This window comes from Bubalus bubalis, chromosome 3, assembly GCF_019923935.1.
Source record: "Bubalus bubalis isolate 160015118507 breed Murrah chromosome 3, NDDB_SH_1, whole genome shotgun sequence".
Taxonomy (NCBI): Eukaryota; Metazoa; Chordata; class Mammalia; order Artiodactyla; family Bovidae; genus Bubalus; species Bubalus bubalis.
Window position 1 is genome coordinate 72262866 of NC_059159.1, and position 23780 is coordinate 72286645.

Consider the following 23780-nt stretch of genomic DNA (forward strand, 5'->3'; position numbering starts at 1 on the left):
CACTGTTCATTCTCACAGGCTGCTCTTTGGTTTAAACAGGGATCAGCATGGAACTGCAGGGACTCTGGCAGTGTCTACGCTCAAGCTGCAGGATGGTGAGCAGAAGGAGAGCATGGTGGACTCTTGTTTACGAGCTGGCTGAGCGGGGTACACTGACTAGGAAAGAGCAAATGTGTTCCCGCTGGCGCCTAGAAGCGACCACACATTCTCTTCATATTCCAAATGGAGTGAGTTTAAAATCCTTAAAAAATTTGTATCTTTAAGTGAGGAAAAACCCCCACATTCTTAGTTACTGAATTATTCCATCCAGTGGCTACAATTAAATATATTTTCCCCCTTAAGCAATGAAGAGGAAGTCAGGGTGAGGTGAGCAGACATGCATTTATGAGAGGGTGTGTGTGTGTCCATGTTCCAGAGACTCTGGACGGACCACGGTCTCAGCACGAGGGCTCCCACGGCACGGGGCCGAAGCGGGTAGGCCCTTCCACTGTGCGGGTGGGTTCATGTCCAGGCAGGGCCGCGGCTGCCCGAAGCCCCTAGCACCTCTCAGACATTGAGTGTGTGTGTGGTGGATGGTGGAACTTGCTTGTTTGGATCAGATCCTCCTCTCTTCTTCTACCTTCTCTGCTTCTCTGCCTCCCTCTGAACTTCTTCCCTCCTCCTCCTCCCCATTGCGTACTTGCCAAGTATCCTGTTGTATGACAATAAATCCGTGTGGGTGAATAAGGATTTCTCACAAATTCAACAGGACAACTGAATCTTAACCACATTCAAGTTATATGAAAATCTAACTAGACACATGAGCAGAGCTGAAGGGACCTTAGCTCACCCCCACCCCCCCACCCGGGACAAAGCGCACCCACAGAATTGAGTTGTCATACGACCCCACCCGCTCTGTACCCAGCAGCACCTGCTCCGTGGCTCACCTGCTCCGAGTAGTCATTCCCATCCACGTCATCACTGTTGGAGTGGCCTCCCGGACTCTGTACATCTATCCCATGACTCTCCAGGATTGCTGCTTCTTCGAAAAAAGCAAACAGATCCCTAAATTATCTGTTACCATATCATAAAGGTCTAAACACTGAATCTGTATTGAGGAAATGAGAATGCAATTAAAACAAAACCCTAGACTAAGTCCTATTTCTTCTCAATTGCAGATAGGTGGAATTCAATGGCACAGAGGTCGGGGGAGGAACAACACATTTGCCCTTCTGGAGCCCCTGCTGCTTCGTGTGTACATCTGAGTGGCTGACTGGTAGGTGCTTCATACTTACCAGCTAATTAAATGGCTCTCCTGTCTTGGGGTTCTATAAAGCATTTGAGGATTGTCATGATGAAGAAGTAAGTTTATAAGTGAAATACAATTTAAGAAGCTCAAAACCAGCCCACCATCCTGATCTCATCAATTCATGTTTCTTAAATGCTTTTTTTTTTTCAATCTTGCTTTTTACTAGGTTCCCTGTATATTAAGACGCTTTTATTCCAGTTCTGTTAATCAGCTGTTTCTTAGCCTCTGGGTCATAGCCTGGTAAGAATGAAAAGGCTTCGGGTGTCACATTCCCCCTCTCAAGGCCTTATAGGTAGCTTTCATCTGCACACAGGAGTAACTGATCAGAGATCATGTCTAATTCCAGATTCCTGCACATTAAGAATGATGAGGTTTAGAAATAATGCCATTCTTAGTACAATACAAATAGTATGATTAATATTAACTTCACATTATAAAAATACAATGAAGAAAAACATAAGGGCAGTTCTTGTTAGGCTTAAAGGGTAGTCTCATTTAGACCTGCAGTTCTAAACTGAAGTCACTCTTAAACACAAGGCCCAGGACTGCCTTCAAAGAGACAGCAGCCTCTCCGGGTACATTACCGATATTGGCTCTTCTCTTGATCTCCTTCCGCCTGTTAGCAAACCAGTTATATACTTTCAGGGAGGTAACTCGTTCCAGATCTGACAGTTTTTTGCCTGTGAAGACATGCAGTAAAATTCAGAAAATCTGTATCTGAGGCTAGTTTTAAGGGACAATACTTTTTTTTTCCCCAAATGTTCTTTTCACTGCATTTATTGCCAGAATAACAGATATAGAATTTTTTTTTTAGCATGATCTAGTACTATATATAGACTTAATTATTGAATGAATAAACATATGGTGGTGGTGGTTTAGTTGCTAAGTCATGTCCGACCCTTGTGACCCCATGGACTATAGCCTGCCAGCCTCCTCTGTCCATGGGATTCTCCAGGCAAGAATACTGGAATGGGCTGCCATTTCCTTCTCCAGAATAAACATATAAATAGTGGTAAAGAACCCACCTGCCAATGCAGGAGACAAGAGACATGGGTTCAGTTCCTGGGTTGGGAAGATCCCCTGGAGGAGGGCATGGCAACCCACTCTAGTATTCTTGCCTGGAAAATCCCATGGACAGAGGAGCCTGGCAGACTACAGTCCATAGGGTCACATAGAGTCAGACACGACTGAAGCAACTTAGGATAGGATGGATAAATAAACATACAGACAGCTCTAATAACACAAAATGCTTCAATTCAGAAAGTCACACAATATGAATTCCAACATAAAATATTAAAGGATTCAGCCTGCTAGCATTCAAAGTTCACATGACAGTAACATGAAAGGTTCATTTAATTAGCATCATTTACTCAGATGAATCTATTTCTTTACCACATTCCCAGATAGCTGAAGTCCCCTTACATCTTTAAGGCCCTGTATAAACTAGTTTCCTGCTGTCTTGACAGGGACCACTCTCCATGGGCTCTTAAGACTGAGGTCACTATGCCCATCTGTTATTGTAACTAGACTGGAACACAAAGCACAATTCAGGTTGCAAATTGCTGTCAAATGTGACGGTTTACAGATAACACCACGGTTACCAACATGGCAACCACCCTTCTCCTTCATCGTTTTCTGTTTTAGCTTTTAGCCCTCAGTGGGTAGCGGGACCAGGAAACGGGTCAGGCGCTTGATGCACGGAGGTTAAGTACTTTCCAGGACGAGTCTGAGTTCCATCCAGCACAGCCTTAGGGCCAGGGCTTTGGCCTGTGAGAAGTAAGGATACCGATGTCGTTGTAGCTGAGTGTGTATGTTCTGGACGGTTAGAAGTCTGGCTTCTAACTAACGGAGAATAAATTAGTATTTAACTATCACAAAACAGTGATAAAACTTAAAACATAAAAAAGTGATACTTCTGTATGTATCCTTTAAGCCAATCCAATTAACTGGCCAAATGGAGATCAATTCTTCTTCACTGAGAATGGTTTCTTCTTAAAAAAAACACCACCACCACCACCATAATCTGTGGAAGAACATTTTAGCACACGACGTATGAGTGTTTCAGGGGCTCTGCTGACTTGCACAGGAACAACTGGACTTCAGAATGGAAATACTCCAAGCTAAGAAGTCATCCCAATGTAGAAATGGGAAAGAAGTCCGCTCCAAAAAGAATTCTTTCTTTAAACAGAAATACAGAATTATACAATTTTCAAGTTACAAAACAAAACTATCTTAATATTTACATTAACAAATCTTGTTTAAGTATGCCAACTTTCAAACTATTTTGAAACTGGTATGTTTATGCTGTATTTTTGGAAAAAGAAATCGATACAGTCTTTAAAACTAGTAATTTCAAGGTTGCGCATCTCAAGCAAGGACACTCACTGGAACTTTCCCACATGAAGCCTAATTTGGAGTAGTGTAATCACCCCCTCAGAAGTACAGTGTGAACAAGACAGAGCAATGACCATCCACAGGAGGATGGTGGGAATGGAGCCAAGAGCACCACCAGGATGAGGAAGAGACTGAGGTCCCAAATGCTGGTCTGAGCGCAGCCCAGAGCCAGGCGCGCTCACTGCCTTACCTGGCTTCTGTATCACTGCGTTGCAAGCATTTGCAATTTCTTCTCTCTTTGCTTCATCTGGGTATTGATTCTCATTGAAGTAACTGCAGAGGCAATCAATTAAGACACAAAGTTTGTACTTTTAGAAATGTGCTCTCCTTAACACACAGGCTCACTGAAAAAGATGTCCTTTTCTAGGATGTAACATTAATGTCTAGTCCAGGCTGTCTGATGGAATTTCCTATGAGGATAGAAACAGTCTGTCCAACCGGGCAGCCACTACTCACATGTGGCTGCTGAGCACCTGAAATGACGCTGATGTGATGGAGGAAGTGGATTTTTGATTTTAGTAAATTTAAACAGTTACATGTGACTGGTGGCTACTATATTGGATAGGACAGGTTTAGCCACTGCTCGGCTTCGATAAAAGATGTACTGGATACTGAAATCACAGACTTCTGCTCCAGAGGCACTGGTGATGACAGGACTCTTTCGCGTCTTGTTTGTGGTAGCAAAACTCGGAGATTACCCAACTGTCCATCAATAGGAGAATGACAGAGCAAATTATGAGACATCTGTATTTACACACAGCTATTTAAAAAGGACTAGAAAAAACTATTCACTGGCCTGGGGAGATGTTCTTGACATGGTCCTAAGTGGAAAAAAAAAAACCCAATCTGTAGAATAATGTGCATGTAAAAGTACTGTTAAGAAATTTTTAAAATTCCTGTCTAACTTAGAGAATGAACTTATGGTTGCCAGGGACAAAGAGTGGGGGAAGGGATAGTTAGGAAGTTTGAGATGGACCTCTACACACTGCTGTTTTTAAAATGGATAATCAACAAGGACCTACTGTATAGCACAGGGGACTCTGTTCAGTGTTACGTGGCAGCCTGGATAGGAAGGGAGTCTGGGGGAGAATGGATGCATGTGTGTGTGTATACATATATATACATATATGGCTGAGTCCCTTTGCTGTACACCTGTAACTATCACAACACTGTTAATCTGCTATACTCCAATATAAAATAAAAATCTAAAAGAGAAAAAAAATTCCTGCATATGTGTAATTAAATCTGCATGGATAAAGGGTGGGGGGAGGGGGACATACGCATACTTATGGCTGATTTGAGTTGCTGTATGGCAGAAATCAACACAGCATTGTAAAGCAATTATCCTCCAATTAAAAAAAAAACTTAAGTGACTAAGTATCAGAATATTGATATACTTATCCTCTAATAAAATGTCCTCATAAAAAATCTGCATGGATAAAACTGGAAGGGTACACATCAAGGTTGACTACCTTATCGTGGGGAAAGGGATAAGTAGGAAGAAATTTAAACATTTTAAGATTTATTTTTGCCTTTCTCCATATGCTAAAATGCATGTATTACTTCTGTACAACAGTACTTAAAGAAACTGGGTTTATTGAACCCATCCTTGGCATTATCAGACCTGTGACCCTATATGTGGAAACAGAATGCTTATTAGTACTACTTGTTCTGTCACCTAAGAGTTTTCAAAAAGGAAAGCAGAATTTCTGTGCTTTGAACCTGGAAACGTAAGGTCAGGAAGTGATCCCTTGTCACATCCTTTTCCTCTCACTTCCTTGGGGCCTCCCTTCCCCCATCCTCGGTCTGCACCAGTGACGTGCCCTTCTGTTGGGAGGCCCCTAACCTCGTGAGAGCCCTCCTTCTGCGGTGCAGCTCCTCTGCCCTGCACCCTCTCCGTGTGGAGAGCATCCTTCGCTGGAGCCCCGACACAGCGGCTGCCGTCAGCTAACAGCCCTTCCTTCTCTACAATGTAAATGACTCCATCAATGCAGCTGTGCAACCACCACCCCACACAGCGGTCTCCTGCTTCAGTCCGGGATTTACACATCTCTTTCCACATGATTTTCTGCTATCATTTTTAGAGCTTCCATGTTCATACTGAGGATTCTTCCAAGTCACTGATGCACTTCCACATTCCTATTGACTTCATCTTAACTCCACCTCTGCTATTTATTTGGGCAAAGACACTGGATTAGTTTCCATTAACCAACAGCACAGTCATTACCCAGGGGCTTGTTAGAAAAGCAGAATCCCAGACCTTGCCTTAGACTAAATGAGAATCTGAATTTTAACTAGATCTCTAGGTAATGTGACTGCACATTAATGTTTGAAAAGCACACGATCAGCGCATTCATTTAAAATCCAGCAACAAAGACAACAAAAGCAGATACTAAGTATCTAATGTTATATGCACCCACTGTGGGTCAAGAAGAGAATGAGAAACCACAAGGAGTTTATAATCTACTGAAAGTGAAGTGAAAGTGTTAGTCGCTCAAGTCAAAGTGTTAGTTGCTCAGTCGTGTCCAACTCTTAGTAACCCGCCAGGCTCCTCTGTGCATGAAATTCTCCTGGCAAGAATATTGGAGTGGTAGCCATTTCCACCTCCAGGGGATCTTCCTGACCCAGAAACTGAACCTGGGTCTTCTGCACAACAGGCAGATTTTTTACCATCTGAGCCACCAGGGAAGCCCATAATCTACTGAAGAGACACATATTGCTGCTCTTGTAAAGAGATTCCATAGGCTGTCTGAACACAGGAGGTGGGAGCATGGAGGAAAATGTGCTCAGTGTTGCTGTGAGACTTGGCAGAGGAGTGCCATCTGAGTTACCTCTCGAAGACAAGCTAGGAGTTTGCAAAGCAAGGAAAAAGAACTTTTCATGGAAGGGAAAAAGCATGAGCAAAGGCAAAAAGGTAGATTAAAGTCTTAATGATTCTGGGTATGGAGAAGAGTTCAGTGTGGTTAGAATACAGGGTTCACAAGAAAAAATGAGAGATGCTAGTCTGGAGGAGTAGGATGGGGCCACCTTGTGATGTTCCATACGTAATAAAGATTTCATCTTGAAATAGAGGTTTTACAAGCCACAGAGATACACTCCCAGCTGTGTTTTAGAGAGATAGCACATTTCAAGACTCAAGATGACTTAGAACTCTATGTCTAAATCTGAAAATCTGAAATTCCCTAGTCAACTTTCTACTTACCTACCCCACCTCTTCAAATTTCTTCTTCTTTACACTACTCTCGAATCCTTTAAAACCCTTCCCCAACTTAAAAAACCTGTTCATCTATCACTCTTCTTCTGACTTCATCTCGCTTCTCACCCTGAATTCCATGGCAAGCTGAACCAACAGTATCTCTTAGGAGATACCATATGATTCAGGAAGCCCACTCCTGGGCATACATCCAGATGATAATTCAAAAGATACATGCAGCTCTATGTTCATAGTAGCACTATCTACAATAGCAAAGACAAGCAACTTAAATGTTCATCGACAGACAAGTGGATAAAGAAGATAGGATACATATACACATTTCACAATCAGTCATAAGAAAAAACAAAAATAATGGCATTTGCATCAACATGAGGACAACTAGAGATTATCATACTAAGTGAAAGTGAAGTCGCTCAGTCGTGTCTGACTGTTTGTGACCCCGTGGACTGTAGTCTGCCAGGCTCCTCCATCCATGGGATTTTCTAGGCAAGAGTGCTGGAGTGGGTTGCCATTTCCTTCTCCAGGGGATCTTCCTGACCCAGGAATCGAACCTGGGCCTCCTGCATTGCAGGCAGACTCTTTACCATCTGAGCCACAAGGGAAGCCAAACTGAAGTAAGTCAAAAAGAGACAAATAGCATACAATATCACTTAAGTGTGGAATCTAAAATATGACACAAATAAACCTGTCTATGAAACAGAATCAGGGGACTCAGAGAATAGACTAGTGGTTGAAGGGTTAGGGGGTGAAGGAGGGGAGGAGTGCGAGTTGGGGATTAGCAGATGCAACTGGCACACACAGAATGGACACACAACAAGGACCTAGTACAGCACAGGCCACTGTATTCAATATCCTGTAATAAACCATAATGAGGAAGGATATGAAAGAGAATGTGTGTAGATGCATATATATGTATGTGTGTGTATAACTGAGTCACTTTGTTGTACAGTAGTAGTTAACATTGTAATTCAACTATACTTCAATAGAAAAAAACAAACAAATAACAGTATCTCTTAGGAGAAATTCTGGTTACTCAGCTTCTGTGTCCTTCCACCATACCTGTCCTGCCAATCTCCCACCCTGCAGAAAGCACCTTCCACTTGTTTTCTTCCATCCTTCAATCAGGGTACCAAGAGTTCCTGGGCAAAGTTATAAAATAGGGCCAAGTGATTTCTTTATAACCTTGTGTTTCTCGGCCTTAACTAGGCCCTTTGTTTCTGATGGGAATGCTTTTTGTTCTTCTAGCCAACTGTCTATAACCCTCTGTTTTTCATGCCCCTCTTTCCTGAAACCTTTCCACGCTTAATCCCAAGCCCTTAGACTTACCACTGTCATTCTTTTTGCAGATGCCCTGGGCACCCACTCCAGTGCTCTTGCCTGGAAAATCTCATGGGTGGAGGAGCCTGGTGGGCTGCAGTCCATGGGGTCGCGAAGAGTCGGACACGACTGAGCGACTTCACTTTCACTTTGCCTCCTCTTTTACCAAAATGGAGATTACTAGGATTTGTTTAATGTTTTTAGCTTCTCAACTTCTGTATGTCTCTGAGTCACTGCTCGTTGACCTCTGCATCTCATGGAAGAGGAAGATGCAGTCTCCTCTTCAAGGTCTACTTCTCCACTTGTGTCTCTGATCTCATCATCCTGCCCTGTTTCATTTTCTCATGTCTCCTTTCTTTCCTGCATATCTTTTCTTTTTTTAAAAAAATTTATTTATTTTAATTGGAGGCTAATTACTTTACAATATTGTGGTGGTTTTTGCCATACATTGACATGAATCAGCCATGGGTGTACATGTGTCCCCCATCCTGAACCCCCCTCCCACCTCCCTCCCCATCGCATCCCTCAGGGTCATCCCAGTGCACCAGCGCTGAGTACCCTGTCTCACCTGCATATCCTTTCCCTGTGCCCTCATAATTTACTCTATTTCACTCATTTTATGATACATATTTCTTCATTATTATGATTCTAAAATTAGGATACATCTTATAATTCATTGTGTCTGAAAATTAACTGGCAGCATCCCCCCCACCCCATGCCAGTATATAAAATAAAGGTGTGTCATACAATCAAAGCCTTCCTAGATTTGATGGAATGTGGTAGCTGCTAAGACCTAGAGGTCCCATTTCGGCAACAGCTCAATGGCTGCTATACCTTATTGTGCTAACTCTTCCAAATCATTGCAAAGCCTGTGACTGACACTCTACTCCATCTAATGTCTGATTAATATACCTAATGTATATCTCCAGTCATGCTGCTATTCTATTAAAAATTTTTTAAAGATTTATTATAGAGGTGTTCAGAGTCCCTTCTCCCCCAAACTGCCTCTGCAGCTTTATCTACTGCTGCTCTCGTATATGCATGCTAGTCTGGGGAAATGGAACGGCCTTGTCAACCCCTGCATCTCTGCGCCTTTCTACTGTCCGTTTACGTGCTCTTTGCCTCCCTGCCTCCAAACCATCTTGTCTTTCACCAGCTCCACTGTCACCTCTTGGCCAGTCAAAGGTAATTCCTCATCCTGTGAATCCAGCACTTCACCTGTTCCTCTCTCAGACCTTTTTCATCCTGTATTATAGTTATCACTGTAAACCTCTCTCCCGTGCTACACCAAGAGCCACCTGAGACCAGGTCCAAGTCTGACTCACCCTCATCTGCACTCCTCAATGATGAGCTGTCCTCCTCAATAATGATGGACAGAGTCACCACCAGCCCAGTGCAGGGGCCTCCTAAAGAAATGGCTATCACTGTAAATGAACTGCTGACCATCAAGGGTATATGTAGAGTTATCACAACACAGTTTTAAAGGGTACATATTAAACTGTTACAAATGATGATTATGTCTTGGGAGCAAGAATCCTGGGGTTGGGTGAGTGGGGGTTGGGGTAGAAGACAGGGAAACATTGGTAGTAATTAAGATGGATTTTCACTTTCTGCTCTACATATTTACTTCTCTATTGAATTTCTAAAATGAAAATACATTATTTTAAAATAAAAGAACATTAGGAAAACATTTAAACAATTAACAAGTAGCTTATTAATCTAACTCCCTAAATAACTCGTTTTGAAAAGTGGATTTGAATCATCTAGAAAATACTAGGATTGTGACTGCCATTCTAGTGACTAACAGAATAAAGCCACAGTATTTCTGGAACCTAGCACGACAGGGCCTGAGGAGGTGACAAGTCAGAAATGGGCTTTGCGGAGGGCACCGGACATGTCGTCCTGCTACGTGGAGTGGCTGAGGGGCATGTCCCTGGTAGTCAGGGCCTGACAAAACGTGGTCCACTGGAGAAAAGAATGGCAAGCCACTTCAGTATTCTTGCCTCGATAACCCCATGAACAGTGTGAAAAGACAGATATGACACTGAAAGCTGAGGCCCACCAGGTGGTAGGTGTCCAACATACTACTGGGGAAGAGTGGAGCGACAGCTCCAGAAAGGATGATGAGATGAGCCAAAGTGGAAATGATGCCCTTTTGTGGATGTGTATGGGGTGAAAGCAAAGTCCAATGCTATAAACAACACTACTGCATAGGAACCTGGAATGTTAGGTCCACGAATCAGAGTAAATTGGATGTGGTCAAACGGGAGATGGTAAGAGTAAACATTGACATCTTAGGAATCAGTGAACTAAAACGGATGGGAATGCGGGAATTTAACTTAGATGACCATTATATTTACTACTGTGGGCACAAATCCCTTCAAAGAAATGGAGTAGCCCTCACAGTCAACAAAAAAGTCCGAAATGCAGTACTTGTGTGCCATCTCAAAAACGACAGAATGATCTCTGTTCATTTCCAAGGCAACTATCCAACATCACAGTAATCCAAGTCTAGCCCCAATCACGAATGCGGAAAAGGCTGAAGTAGAACAGTTCTATGAAGATGTACAAGACCTTCTGGAACTAACACCGAAAAAAGATGTCCTTTTCATCATAGGGGACTGGAATGCAAAAGTATGAGGTCAAGATACCTGAAATGACAGACAAGTTTGGCCTTGGAGTACAACACAAAGCAGGGCCAAGACTAACAGTTTTGCCAAGAGAACACACTGGTCACATCAAACACCCTCTTCTAATCTAACAACACAAGAGACAGCTCTTCACATGGACATCAGCAGATGGTCAATATCAAAATCAGACTGATTATATTCTTTGCAGTCAAAGATGAAGAAGCTCTATACAGTCAGCAAAAACAAGACCCAGAGCTGACTGTGGCTCAGATCCATCAGCTCCTTATTGCAAAATTCAGGCTCAAATTAAAGAAAGAAGGGAAAACCACTAGGCTATTCAGGTATAACCTAAATCAAATCTCTTATGATTATACAGTGGAGGTGATGAATAGATTCAAGGGATTAAATTTGGTAGACAAAGTGCCTGAAGAACTATGGATGGAGGTTCATACCACTGTACAGGAGGTGGTGTTCAAAACCATCCCCAAGAAAAAGAAACACAAGAAGGCAAAGTGGTTGTCTGAGGAGGACTTACAAATAACTGAGAAAAGAAGCAGAGTTCCAAAGAATATCAAGGAGTGATAAGAAAGCCTCTTAAGTGAACAATGCAGAGAAATAGAGGAAAACAACAGAATGGGAAAGACTAGAGATCTCAAGAAAACTGGAGATACTAAGGGAACATTTGGAGAAGGCAATGGCAACCCACTCCAGTACTCTTGCCTGGAAGATCCCATGGATGGAGGAGCCGGGTGGGCTGCAGTCCATAGGGTCACTAAGAGTCAGGCACGATTGAGCGACTTTACTTTCACTTTTCACTTTCATGCAATGGAGAAGGAAATGGCAACCCACTCCAGTATCCTTGCCTGGAGAATCCCAGGGACAGAGCCTAGTGGGCTGCCGTCTATGGGGTCACACAGAGTCGGACACGACTGAAGTGACTTAGCAGCAAGGGAACATTTTGTGCAAAGATGTGCACAATAAAGGATAGAAATGGCAAGAACCTAGCAGAAGCAGAAGAGATTAAGAAGAGGTGGCAAGAATACACAAAGGAGCTGTACAAAAAAGGTCTTCATGACCCAGATAACCAGATGGTGCGTTCACTCACCTAGAGCCAGAATCCTGGAGTGGGAAGTCAAGTGGGCCTTAGGAAGCCTTATTAGGAACAAAGCTAGTTGGAGGTGATGGAATTTCAGCTGAGCTATTTCAAATTCTAAAAGATGATGCTGTGAAAGTGCTGCACTCAATAAGCCAGCAAATCTGGAAAACTCAGCAGTGGCCACAGGACTGGAAAAGGTCAGTTTTCATTCCAATCCCAAAGAATGTTCAAACTACCGCACAACTGCACTAATTTCACATGCTAGCAAGGTAATGCTCAAAATCCTTCAAGTTAGGCTTCAGCAGTACGTCAACCATGAACTTCCAGATATACAAGCTGGATTTAGAAAAGGCAAAGGAACCAGAGATCAAAATTGCCAACATCCGCTGGATCATAAAAAAAAAAGAGAATTCCAGAAAAACATCTGCTTCATTGACTACACTAAAGCCTTTGACTGTGTGGATCACAACAAACTGTGGAAAAATCTTAGAGATGGGAATACCAGATCACCTAACCTGCCTCCTGGGAAACCTCTATGCAAGACAATAAGCAACAGTTAGAACCAGACATGGAATGAGAGACTGGTTCAAAATTGGGAAAGGAGTACATCAAGGCTATATTTTGTCACCCTGCTTATTTAACTTATATGCAGAGTACATCACGTGAAATGCCAGGCTGGATGATTCACAAGACAGAGTCAAGACTGCCGGGAGAAACATCAATAACCTCAGATATGCAGATGACCACCCTAATGGCAGAAAGAGAATAGGAACTAAAGAGCCTCTTGATGAAGGTGAAAAAGCTGGCTTAAAACTCAACATTCAAAAACCTAAGATCATGGCATCCAGTCCCATCACTTCATGGCAAACAGATGGGGAAAAGTGGAAACAGAGATTTTATTTTCTTGGGCTCCAAAATCACTGCAGACCAGGAAATTGAAAAATGCCTGCTCCTTGGAAGAAGAGCGATGACAAATGTAGACAGCATATTAAAAACCAGACATCATTTTGCTGTCAAACTTCCGTCTAGTCAAAGCTATGGTTTTTCCAGTAGTCATGTACAGATATAAGAGTTGGACCGTAAAGTAGGCTGAGTGCCAAAGAACTGATGTTTTCAAATTGTGGTGCTGGAGAAGACTCTTGAGAGTCCCTTGGACAGCAAGGAGATCAAACCAGTCATTTCCTAAAGGAAATCAACCCTGAATATTCGTTGGAAGGACTGATGCTCAAGTGAAGCTCCAATACTTTGGTCACCTGATGCAAAGAGCTGACTCATTGGAAAAGATCCTGATGCTGGGAAAGTTTGAGGGCAAGAAGAGAAGAGGACAACAGAAGATGAGGTGGCTGGATGGCATCACTGACTCAATGGACATGAGTCTGAGCAAACTCAGGGAGATAATGAAGGACAGGGAAGCCTGGCGTGCCACAGTCCACGGGGTAACAGAGAGTTGGACACCACTTGGCAACAGAACAAAACAACAAATAAGACGTTGCAGTTGTGGCATTTATGATTGTTGTGTTAGCTGCTCAGTCGTATCTGACTCCTTTTGACTCCATGAACTGGAGCCCACCAGGATCCTCTGTCCATCAAATTCTCCAGGCAAGAATACTGGAGTGGGTTGCTATGCCCTTTCCCAGGGGATCTTCCCGACCCAAGGATCGAACCCAGGTCTCCAGCATTGCAGGCAGATTCTTTACTGTTTGAGCTACCCAGGCATATATGATTAATGTGTTAAAAATTTTTGTAAAAATCTTATTTAATTTGTACTTAGTATTTAACTATATAAAGTATAGTCAGAATAAAAACAAATTGGTAACCTTCCAAATCAAACCTTCCAAATAAAAGGTTCAAGAATATAATGTACTAACTGTAGTTCTAAATCTCTAAGCTTGGCAATTAATCCTTTCTTTTCTGCTAAAGACTTATTATAAGAAATGTAGGCCTATCAGAAATATCAATTTTCTTTAAAATGTGCTAATACAGCTGCAGGTGTGTACACTGGACTGTGATTACTACTTTCATCTTTCTGTAATGTTTCAATGTTTACAATATATTAATTAAATATATACAGTATAAGGTAAACTGATAAAGTAATATATTTTAAAATACCTCATGGTAAATATTTAAATTTAAAATGTAATAGTTAAAATTTTTTTGCAAAGAATTACAAAGCTCTTAAAGCTTTCTTCTTGGTGGTGGTAGGGGGCAGACAGCTACACAATATTGATGCAAAGTGAAAGAATTTTCAGGAAAGACAAAGGCAGGTCAGGAAATAAAATGTTCACCCAGTATGTATTACATGAGCATGAGTATGTGTTTGAGGGGTAGATGTAAGTTCAAAAATGACCGTGATCTTAACAGTACACAGTTCAGTTGAGGACATCAGATATGAAGTTAAAACAAAAGGAGTCAAAAGAACAGTCAAAACAGTAAAACAGTGACAAGTCAGAATATGTCTAGCTGCTAATTAAATATATAAATGATATGTTAAATAAATCCAGGTTAGAGAGAGATCTCTATGGACTACACTGCTCTGGGAAAGCTTACTGCTTTGGATCTCTTCTGAGGGATGCACAGGCTTCCAGCATTGGAGAGGAAAGGGCAAAGTTATCAATAAAAACAAACATAAAAACCTAAGATGTGCTCAGACAACAAAAAGCAGCTAGTAATGCAATCTGATTAGCCTATAAGGATTATATTCAGGGTTTGCCTGAAATAGTGCTTTTATCCTGGATTATTAACAACCCCTGGGCCCTCATTCCCAGGTGGTGCTAGTGGTAAAGAACCCACCTGCCAATGCAGGAGACCTAAGAGACACAGGTTTGATCCCTGGGTTGGGAAGATCCCCTGGAGGAGGGCATGGAAACCCACTCCAGTATTCTTGCTTGGAGAATACCATGGACAGAGGAGCCTGGTGGGCTATGGTCCATGGGGTCGCAAAGAGCTGGACATGACTGAAGTGACTTAGCATGCACTCTCATTCCCCTAAATTATCCCATTTAGACAGTAAATTATATCGTCAGTCCAGGACCGTATTACATTATTGGCTCATCTGAGTTTACTGTTAACTAAAAACTCTATGTCTTTTTCACAGGTATTTTGTGAAGGGGACATGGCAACTGTCAGAAAAAAGGAAGTATCGAAGAAATTAGTAACTATAGTTTCTATCTAGTTACCTGTAAGAGGAGCTATGTAAGTCCAGAGAACCTGCCTGGCCTGTAACAGACACTCAGTAAGCAACTGTCTGATCAAAAGATGGCTGAATAAATGTATATGTGAAGGAATAAATTAATGTAAGAAAGAAACAAAGGGGAAAACAGAAAACACTGGTTTCAGTTAAGGCCTTTAGTGAAACTGACAATACTTCTTTCAGGAGAAAGGCAGTTGGAGTCTTACCGTATTGTACAATGCACTGTTTTCCCTTGCTTCATTCAGAGGTTTTATACTAAGACATAGCTGAATACAATTATGTTAGCAGTGTTTATTTTTGAACTATACATAACCAATAGACTATCAGTAAAGTTGAGAAATAAGTCTAATGACTGATTTTAGATGTAATTAATCATTTAGTCAACTCAAAATGTTGACTGAGTCCTAGTTTATACCAAGCAATTGGCAAAATGGTAGCAAAGATAAACCATGCAGAGCCTCCTAATGTAATCACTGGGGATATATGTATGTTACAAAACACACTCTAGAGTTCACTGTAAGATGCACGGTATTCGTGGAATGAATGTAGTATATGGGAACAGAGAAGAATCAACATTTGTGCAGGTTTCTTGAAGGCAGAGCGTGGAGGGTGGATAAAGTAAAATAGCATGAGGCAAAGGAAGCAACATATAAAAGGAAGGGAGTTACAAAAGAGCTTAAAATGTTCTGAGAATGAGGAGTTCAGTGTGGATGAAACGTACATGAGATGCGTGAAGTGAAGTGAAGTCGCTCAGTCGTGTCCGACTCTTTGTGACCCCCATGGACTGCAGCCTCCCAGGCTCCTCCGTCCATGGGATTTTCCAGGAAAGAGTACTGGAGTGGGGTGCTATTTCCTTCTCCAGGGGATCTTCCCAACTCAGGGATTGAACCTGGGTGTCCCACATTGCACACGGATGCTTTACCCTCTAAGCCACCAGGGAAGCCTGAGATGGGTGACTGGGGATCAAACTGAAGAAAAATATTTGGTCTATATTTTAAAGAGTATAATCGAGTTTGCACTTAACTTCAGGCAACTGGACAAAGGTTTTTAAGCAAGGGTATTATATGATCAAACACATTTTGTACGGCACTATCTCTGGTGATACTAGAGGTAAAAGTTAGTTATGCAGCTGTGGTAAAAGCCGAGGAGAGGATCTGAAGTAGGCTAAGGCATGGGAATACAAGGAAAGATAAAATTCAAGAGACACTGGGATGGTAATAAAAATTCAAGACACCCTCACTTCCTGGGTTTAGGCACCACTTCCTCCCTTCCACCAAATGAAGATAGCCTTAGGAATAGTACATACTATCTATTATTCACCTTCTGGAATTTCATCCTTAAATTATGTTAAAGGATTAGATATTTCTACTGTTACCAGGTGGATAAATTGTGGGAGAACTTGGCTTTAAGACTCTGAAAGGGACCTGTTTCTGAAATACACTTCTGTCCCATATAAGAATGTTTATAGCCCTAGACATTTTATAAGACTAAAAAGGGAAAGACATGTAAACAGAAATCTACAGGTAGTAATATAAAAGCCAATAAAATAAATCCTAAGGGCACTACACTTTACAGACAAAGGACATTGTCAGCCGAATGATCAGTGAATATCTTCAGAGAGAAACCAAATGATCACTTTGCAAGACAATGACAGCAAAGAATTAAAATGAAAAGTGGCAAAATCATTTACATGAGATGAGACACCATAAGCTGGTAACAAATGGAAATGTCCTTGAAGCACCTTCATTTCAGTAGCACCTAAGTCTATAAAAATAACAACCGGAAAGTTCCTCCCATTGTGTCTCAGGGAGCACATAGAAAAGACCGGAACTGGCTCTCTAAGCAAGAGGGTTGTGTGTGTGTGTGTGTGTGTGCGCGCGCGCGCGTGCGTGCGTGCGTGTGTCCCACCCCATGGAGTGTACCCAGCCAGGCTTCACTGTCCATGGAATTCCCAGGCAAGAATACTGGAGTGAGTTGCCATTTCCTTCTCCAGGTTATCTTCCCGACCCAGGGATCGAACCCAAGTCTCTTGCATTGCAGGCAGATTCTTTACTGTCTGATCTGCCAGGATAATGCCATGTAAATGAACTTATTCCCGCCCCGCCCCTCCACCCTGTGTTTTTAAATGAACTATCTCCCTTGAAGAGAGATTTAAACCTCATCACCTTAGTAATTAAAAAAATAACGTTTCAGGATTGTTAGACACTGCTCACTATCTACAATCCAGTGTGTATTTCTTTATCACTAAGTATAATTACTGAGTGGAGGGCAGGAAAGAATACCATTAAACTGAAATAGTTTGGAACCTAGTTGTCCCATATCCACTTTGAGAGCATCTGTGTGTTAAATGATCTTCAGCAACAACAAAATAACTAAAATATTTCTTTTTTTTTGGTGGGGGGAGTGGTGGTGGTTGTTTTAAATAACAGAGGGAAGCAAGAGATGACAGAAATGGGAACACTTTCTCCAAGTACAGCACCTCTCTTTGGTTAATCCATAAAAGCCTAACGACATCCTCAGTTCAGTTAAAAACCAAGAAAGTGACACCCTGTATTTTATCCAAAGATCTCAAAGCTCCTCTGATACTAATCATACCTTAAAATATCCCTGAGAAACAACCAGGAATCAGAGAGAAACAGGAGAAGCAGAGCTGGAAGTCAGCCATGCATACAACTGCTCGTCATTTACTGTGAACTTGAGGACAATCAGGGACTTGGAAAGATGGGGACAATGATAAGCTTACAGATAATAAGCTCCCCAAAGTTACAGAGCTGGCTAGGATTAGAACCAAGCTTCCTGACCTCCAGGCCCACGCTCTTTTCCATTCCTGCTTGCTAAGGAAGTTGCTGGGTGCAGTGGGGGTGAAGAGCGTCACCTGAAAATTCACGTCCACCTGGAACCTCAGGAAGTGACTGTATATAAAATTGGGTCTCTGCGGATGTAATTACGGGAAGGATTGCGATGAGGTCACACTATGCCCTAAATCCAATGAGTGTCCTCATAAGAGAAAGAAAAGAACACATACAGAGAGAAGACAATGCAGAAATGAAAGCAGAGTGATGGGTCTGCAAGTTCAGGAATGCCAAGGACCTCTGACGGCTGACCAACGCTAGAAGTGTGGAAGGGTTTCTACCCTCAGAACCTCCCAAAGGAACCCACTCTGCTGACAGCCTGGTTTCAGATTGTGGCTTCCAGAACTGTGAAATACACTTCTGTTGTTTTAAGCCACCAAGTTTGTGGAAATCTTTTATGTCAGCCCTACAAAACAAATACTCTGGGTAAACAGAATCAGTACAAAAAGAATGGGATGGTCTTAAGAGATACTGTGATTCAACTCATAGCTTAATGGACACCATTTCAGTATAGAACTACACCTGCAGGCCAACTGAAATAAGCAGCTATTTCTGATTTCTGAAAGTAAACACGTGAATGAGGCATTCTCCTGAAATACAGAAAAATTCTAACTTCAGTTCTTTTTCCTTCTGTAATCCAAATTGGCTGCAACCCTTCTTTTGATGCTCAACACTGTCCTCCATTTGAACAGGTTTCATACTAAATCCCTATTTCAAAGCTTTACTGACTTTTTAGATTGGCTACTTCATGATAACAAATGGAGCTAAGGGACTGCTATATTCATCTCTATCTTCAGCAACTAATTTAGCAGTGCTTATTTTTTAAAATCTTGGAACACTCAGTACAGATAAATATTTCTGCAATACAACAACGACTACTATCAATAGTGAAAAACAATCTGCTAAGAGATGTATAAGAAAACAATACAGTATGTAAAGTTTAAAAATAAAATAAAATTAAAAAAAAAAAAAAAACAATGGTAGAATCTAGGTGATAACTGTAAAATTCTTTCAGCTCTGCTGTACGTTTAAAATTTTCCACAATAATATGTTGGAAAAATAGTAACTGGTAACATTAATAAGATGATAAAATGCTAGTGGTCGTGGTGGTTTAGTCACTAAGTTGTATCCAACTCTTGCGACCCCATGGGACTGTAGCCTGCCAGGTTCCTCTGTCCATGGGATTTCCCAGCCAAGAATACTGGAGTGGGCTTCCATTGCCTTCTCCGGGGGATTTTCCTGACCCAGGAATCGAACCTGGGTGTCCTGCACTGCAGGCAGATTCTTTACCTATTGAACTATGAGGAAATACTAGCAGCATCTAAATTAAATCAGAAACTGGGCAACAGAGCCCACCATCCCCAATACAACCTTTTCTCTTGTTGCAATTTAATGTTTTTCTAAAAGTCCTAGTCATTACAATAGGACATGAAAGAGAATTAAGACACAAACTGGGAAGGAGGGCCACAAAAATATCATTTGCATATTATGCTATACCAAGAAAACCAAGGGGTAAATTCAAATTGTCTCAGAAATAATCAATCAGATTGCTGGGGACTAAACAGACCAACAAAGATACTAAAACTTTCCCGTGTATCAATAAGCAGTTGGACAACTTAATAGAAAAAAGGCCTCTATTCATGAGAGCAAGAAAAATGAGGATTAAAATAAAAATATCTAACAAGAAAAATATATAAAATATACAAAAAACTAAAACTGTTACTCATTTCACTGACAGGTATAAAAAAGACAAGAAATGGAGAGGCATACAGCACATTCTTAGATAAGAATAAATAATATGACAGTGACAGTTCTTCACAAATTAATGTCTAGGTTTAACTTCAATCATATATTTTTTCCCCTCTTTTTTCTCAGTGGGAGTGGTATGTCAACAACACTATTTTCATGCTCACCTGAAAAAACAGATGAGGATGGTTAAGAACATTTTAAAAATAAATATTAGTGAATGGGCCCTCTCATCAAATATTGTGAAATTATATGATAATCATAATTGTGGTCCAAGGATAGGAAATAGAACCAAAAAACATAATAACTTCATATGCGAGAAATAATTTTAAATCTTAAGAAAGGGAAACCTGGTTATTTGGAAAATAAGACCAAATTAGATCTTCACCTTACAAACTCAATGCTTTATGGCTAAATGTAAAAGAAAACATCTGAATGAAGAAGTGTAAGGGATGGAGGCAGTCACACAAGAATAAAGTGGTGCACTTATCTACATTTAAATAAAAGTGAAATAAATCGCAAATATATAGCAGAAAGGGTTAATGAGCTCATTCCATAAAGAATTAATATACAAGTCAAGCAGAAAACATGAATACACAACAGAAAAATGGGTAAAGGAACAAATACCAAAAGCTGAAGTATGAATGATTAATAAACATGTAAGGCTGGTCTCATTAGTAATCAGAGAAGTTTAAACATAGACAAAACTAAAATAGTGCTTTCTCCCCTCCAGATAAGCAAAATGGAGGTTTTTCACTGACTAAAAAGATAGAGTACGCACAGAGGGCAGGCCGCAGTGGGGGTGGCAGCGCGTGCTCAAGGCCAGTGATGTGCATAGATTCAGCTGTTTGGGAGAAGTTGGCAATATTATTTTTAGGACAAAAGGTTAAGAACAAGGCTGTCTGTGTCAGTACTGTTTAACAGGGCAAAGCTAGGAAGACTTTAAATGTCTCCTACGGTAATAATTGTTAAATATGATTATGGTATAGACATTTGAAGAAAAAGGAAGGAGCCGTTTAAAAAAACCATGTTTTCAAAGAGCACTAAATGACACTGTAAAATGTCAGTGAAGAAAAGCAGGTTACAAAACCAGGTATGACTTATTCTAATCATTTTCAAAGTACACATACATAGAAATACTAAATGTAAATGTACCAAAATATTTTTCATGGTTATTTATGAATGTAAATATTATTTTCTTCTTTACAATAGTTTACAATCTGTTACTATTAATTTTCTAATAAAAAATTACCTAAGATAAAAATAAACTGGGTTATGTAGTATTACAAAACCTAACTCTGATTTTTTTTAAAAACTGCATTTCAAAATACTTTTCTTTCATTTACCATCCCTGTATCTATTTACAAACTGGCAACATCAGCAGGTATGAAGTGAGGACCTGAGCTAGACACAGCTGTCAACACACATGTTCAATCGCAGGGGACTAGGTAACTAATTTAGAGAAGGCAGTGGCAGCCCACTCCAGTACTCTCGTCTGGCAAATCCCATGGGTGGAGGAGCCTGGTGGGCTGCAGTCCATGGGGTCACTGAGAGTCAGACACGACTGAGCGACTTCACTTTCACTTGTCCCTTTCATGCATTGGAGAAGGAAATGGCAACCCACTCCAGTGTTCTTGCCTGGAGAATCCCAGGGACGGGGGAGCCTGGTGGGCTGCCGTCTATGGGGTCGCACAGAGTTGGACACGACTGAAGCGGCTCAGCAGCAGCAGCAGCAGCATGTAAAAAATTATGGTATATTCTTATACAACCTTCTTCTGTTTAGAAGATATGCAGATACATACATAACAGAAAAATGGCTGAAAAGAAACACACCAAAATATTAATGATTATCTGTGGTGTTGAGGGCATTTCAATTTTCTTCTTTACATTTTCCTGCTTTTCCCCATTTTTTATGTAGTGAGTATGTACTAATTTTGTAATCAAAAAAGCATTATTTGAAAATAAAGTTTGCTCTCCCAAAGCATGAACAAAATAGAATTGCACAAAATTATTTTTAAATAGATGTCTTAGTTTATCTTAATGTTTTCTGGCAACAAACATTCACACTTTAAACATTTGTTACGTAAACACACTAAAGTATGACAAAAGATGTTCTACACTAATGTATGTTTTAAGAATAAGGGTTCACTTTTAATTCTACAGACTTAAATAATGGCTCCCTCTAAATCAGACTTTGGGGAGGTTCACATGATCTACCAAGTAAAAGCTAAAATATACAAATGAAGCCACTGACAAACAACTAATCTCAAAAATATACAAGCAACTCCTACAGCTCAACTCCAGAAAAATAAATGACCCAATCAAAAAATGGGCCAAAGAACTAAATAGACATTTCTCCAAATAAAACATACAGATGGCTAACAAACACATGAAAAGATGCTCAACATCACTCATTATCAGAGAAATGCAAATCAAAACCACTATGAGGTACCATTTCACACCAGTCAGAATGGCTGCGATCCAAAAGTCTACAAGCAATAAATGCTGGAGAGGGTGTGGAGAAAAGGGAATCCTCTTACACTGTTGGTGGAAATGCAAACTAGTACAGCCACTATGGAGAACAGTGTGGAGATGCCTTAAAAAACTGGAAATAGAGCTGCCTTATGATCCAGCAATCCCACTGCTGGGCATACACACCGAGGAAACCAGAAGGGAAAGAGACACGTGTACCCCAATGTTCATCGCAGCACTGTTTATAATAGCCAGGACATGGAAGCAACCTAGATGTCCATCAGCAGATGAATGGATGAGAAAGCTGTAGTACATATACACAATGGAGTATGACTCAGCCATTAAAAAGAATACATTTGAATCAGTTCTAATGAGGTGGATGAAACTGGAGCCTATTATACAGAGTGAAGTAAGCCAGAAAGAAAAACACCAATACAGTATACTAATGCATATATATGGAATTTAGAAAGATGGTAACAATAACCCTGTGTACGAGACAGCAAAAGAGACACTGATGTATAGAACAGTCTTATGGACTCTGTGGGAGAGGGAGAGGGTGAGAATATTTGGGAGAATGGCATTGAAACATGTATAATATCATGTATGAAACGAGTTGCCAGTCCAGGTTCGATGCACGATACTGGATGCTTGGGGCTGGTGCACTGGGACGACCCAGAGGGATGGTATGGGGAGGGAGGAGGGAGGAGGGTTCAGGATGGGGAACACATGTATACCTGTGGCGGATTCATTTCGATATTTGGCAAAACTAATACAATTTTGTAAAGTTTAAAAATAAAATTAAATTAAAAAAAATAATAAATAAAATAAAATATAAATCAATCCTATTACAGAAGCTAAGTTTTTGAGACTCTGCAGCATCTTAAAGTTTTAGAATAGAAAAGCCTGTGAAAAGGGAAGACTTTAAGTAGAAAAATTAGTACTGACCTATAAAGGATTCATATATGAAAGGCTGACTTTTGGAATCTTAATTCATAAATGCAATGAAATCCCATAACAGAGTTCATTACACATGGATTTAGATATACCACAGAGTATATTCTTACAAAGAATCAAAGAACTTTAAGCTGGAAGGAGATATTACCAAGTCAGCCTCTTCATTTTGCAGATGAAGACATGGACTTGACAAATGAAGAGCCAGAAAGGAGACTTGACTTGTTCAAGGTCACACAGCCCAGAACTCAAGTTTCCTTACTCAGTTCTTTGGCTCAAAGGGCCCACAGGAATGGTGGTCATTATTTAGCTATGATATAGTATTGTTTCAGACTTCCTTTAAGATGCCAAATCTCCGTAGCAACGAATCACCTAAACCAAACTCCTATAAATTTCACAAGAGCTCCCAGAAGCAAAACTGTGACAGCATTAGTGAGAAGCCCTTGACAGCCCCAGGACCGCAGCTACACCTAAGGGCTTTTCCCTCCTGGGAAAGGAAATGTAATTGCTCTGGAGACCATAATATCCATAACAACACCGAGCTACCTTTTTAACTGGGGCAGGAGAATTTAATAAACTTTGGGACTTCTCCTTTGAAACACAACATCCATACACATTTGAGGGATATAT

General features: G+C 40.8%; 1 protein-coding gene and 1 long non-coding RNA gene across 20 annotated transcripts in view; one reads left to right on the forward strand and one right to left on the reverse strand.

Moving 5' to 3' along the window:
* Positions 1 to 23780, reverse strand: part of HMBOX1 (homeobox containing 1) — a 195810-nt gene that overhangs the window by 5199 nt on the left and 166831 nt on the right. For 5 of the 18 annotated variants that reach the window (XM_045165011.1, XM_045165005.1, XM_045165014.1 and 2 more), the window contains exons 7-9: positions 3873 to 3955; positions 1873 to 1968; positions 927 to 1021 (exon numbers count right to left, since the gene is read on the reverse strand). In XM_045165011.1, the coding sequence (XP_045020946.1) occupies positions 927 to 1021; positions 1873 to 1968; positions 3873 to 3955 (274 nt within the window). Of the gene's footprint in view, positions 1 to 264; positions 692 to 926; positions 1022 to 1872; positions 1969 to 3872; positions 3956 to 23780 lie in introns of those variants that run through there. The other 13 variants (XM_045165013.1, XM_045165007.1, XM_045165016.1 and 10 more) reach the window with 8 other exon arrangements.
* Positions 89 to 15977, forward strand: LOC112583843. Of its 2 annotated transcripts, none has more exons than XR_003108116.3 (3): positions 89 to 227; positions 1158 to 1255; positions 15034 to 15977. It is a non-coding gene; the product is annotated as an uncharacterized LOC112583843 (long non-coding RNA). The 2 variants fall into 2 exon arrangements; XR_006549755.2 differs by lacking the exon at positions 15034 to 15977 and adding an exon at positions 3222 to 4725.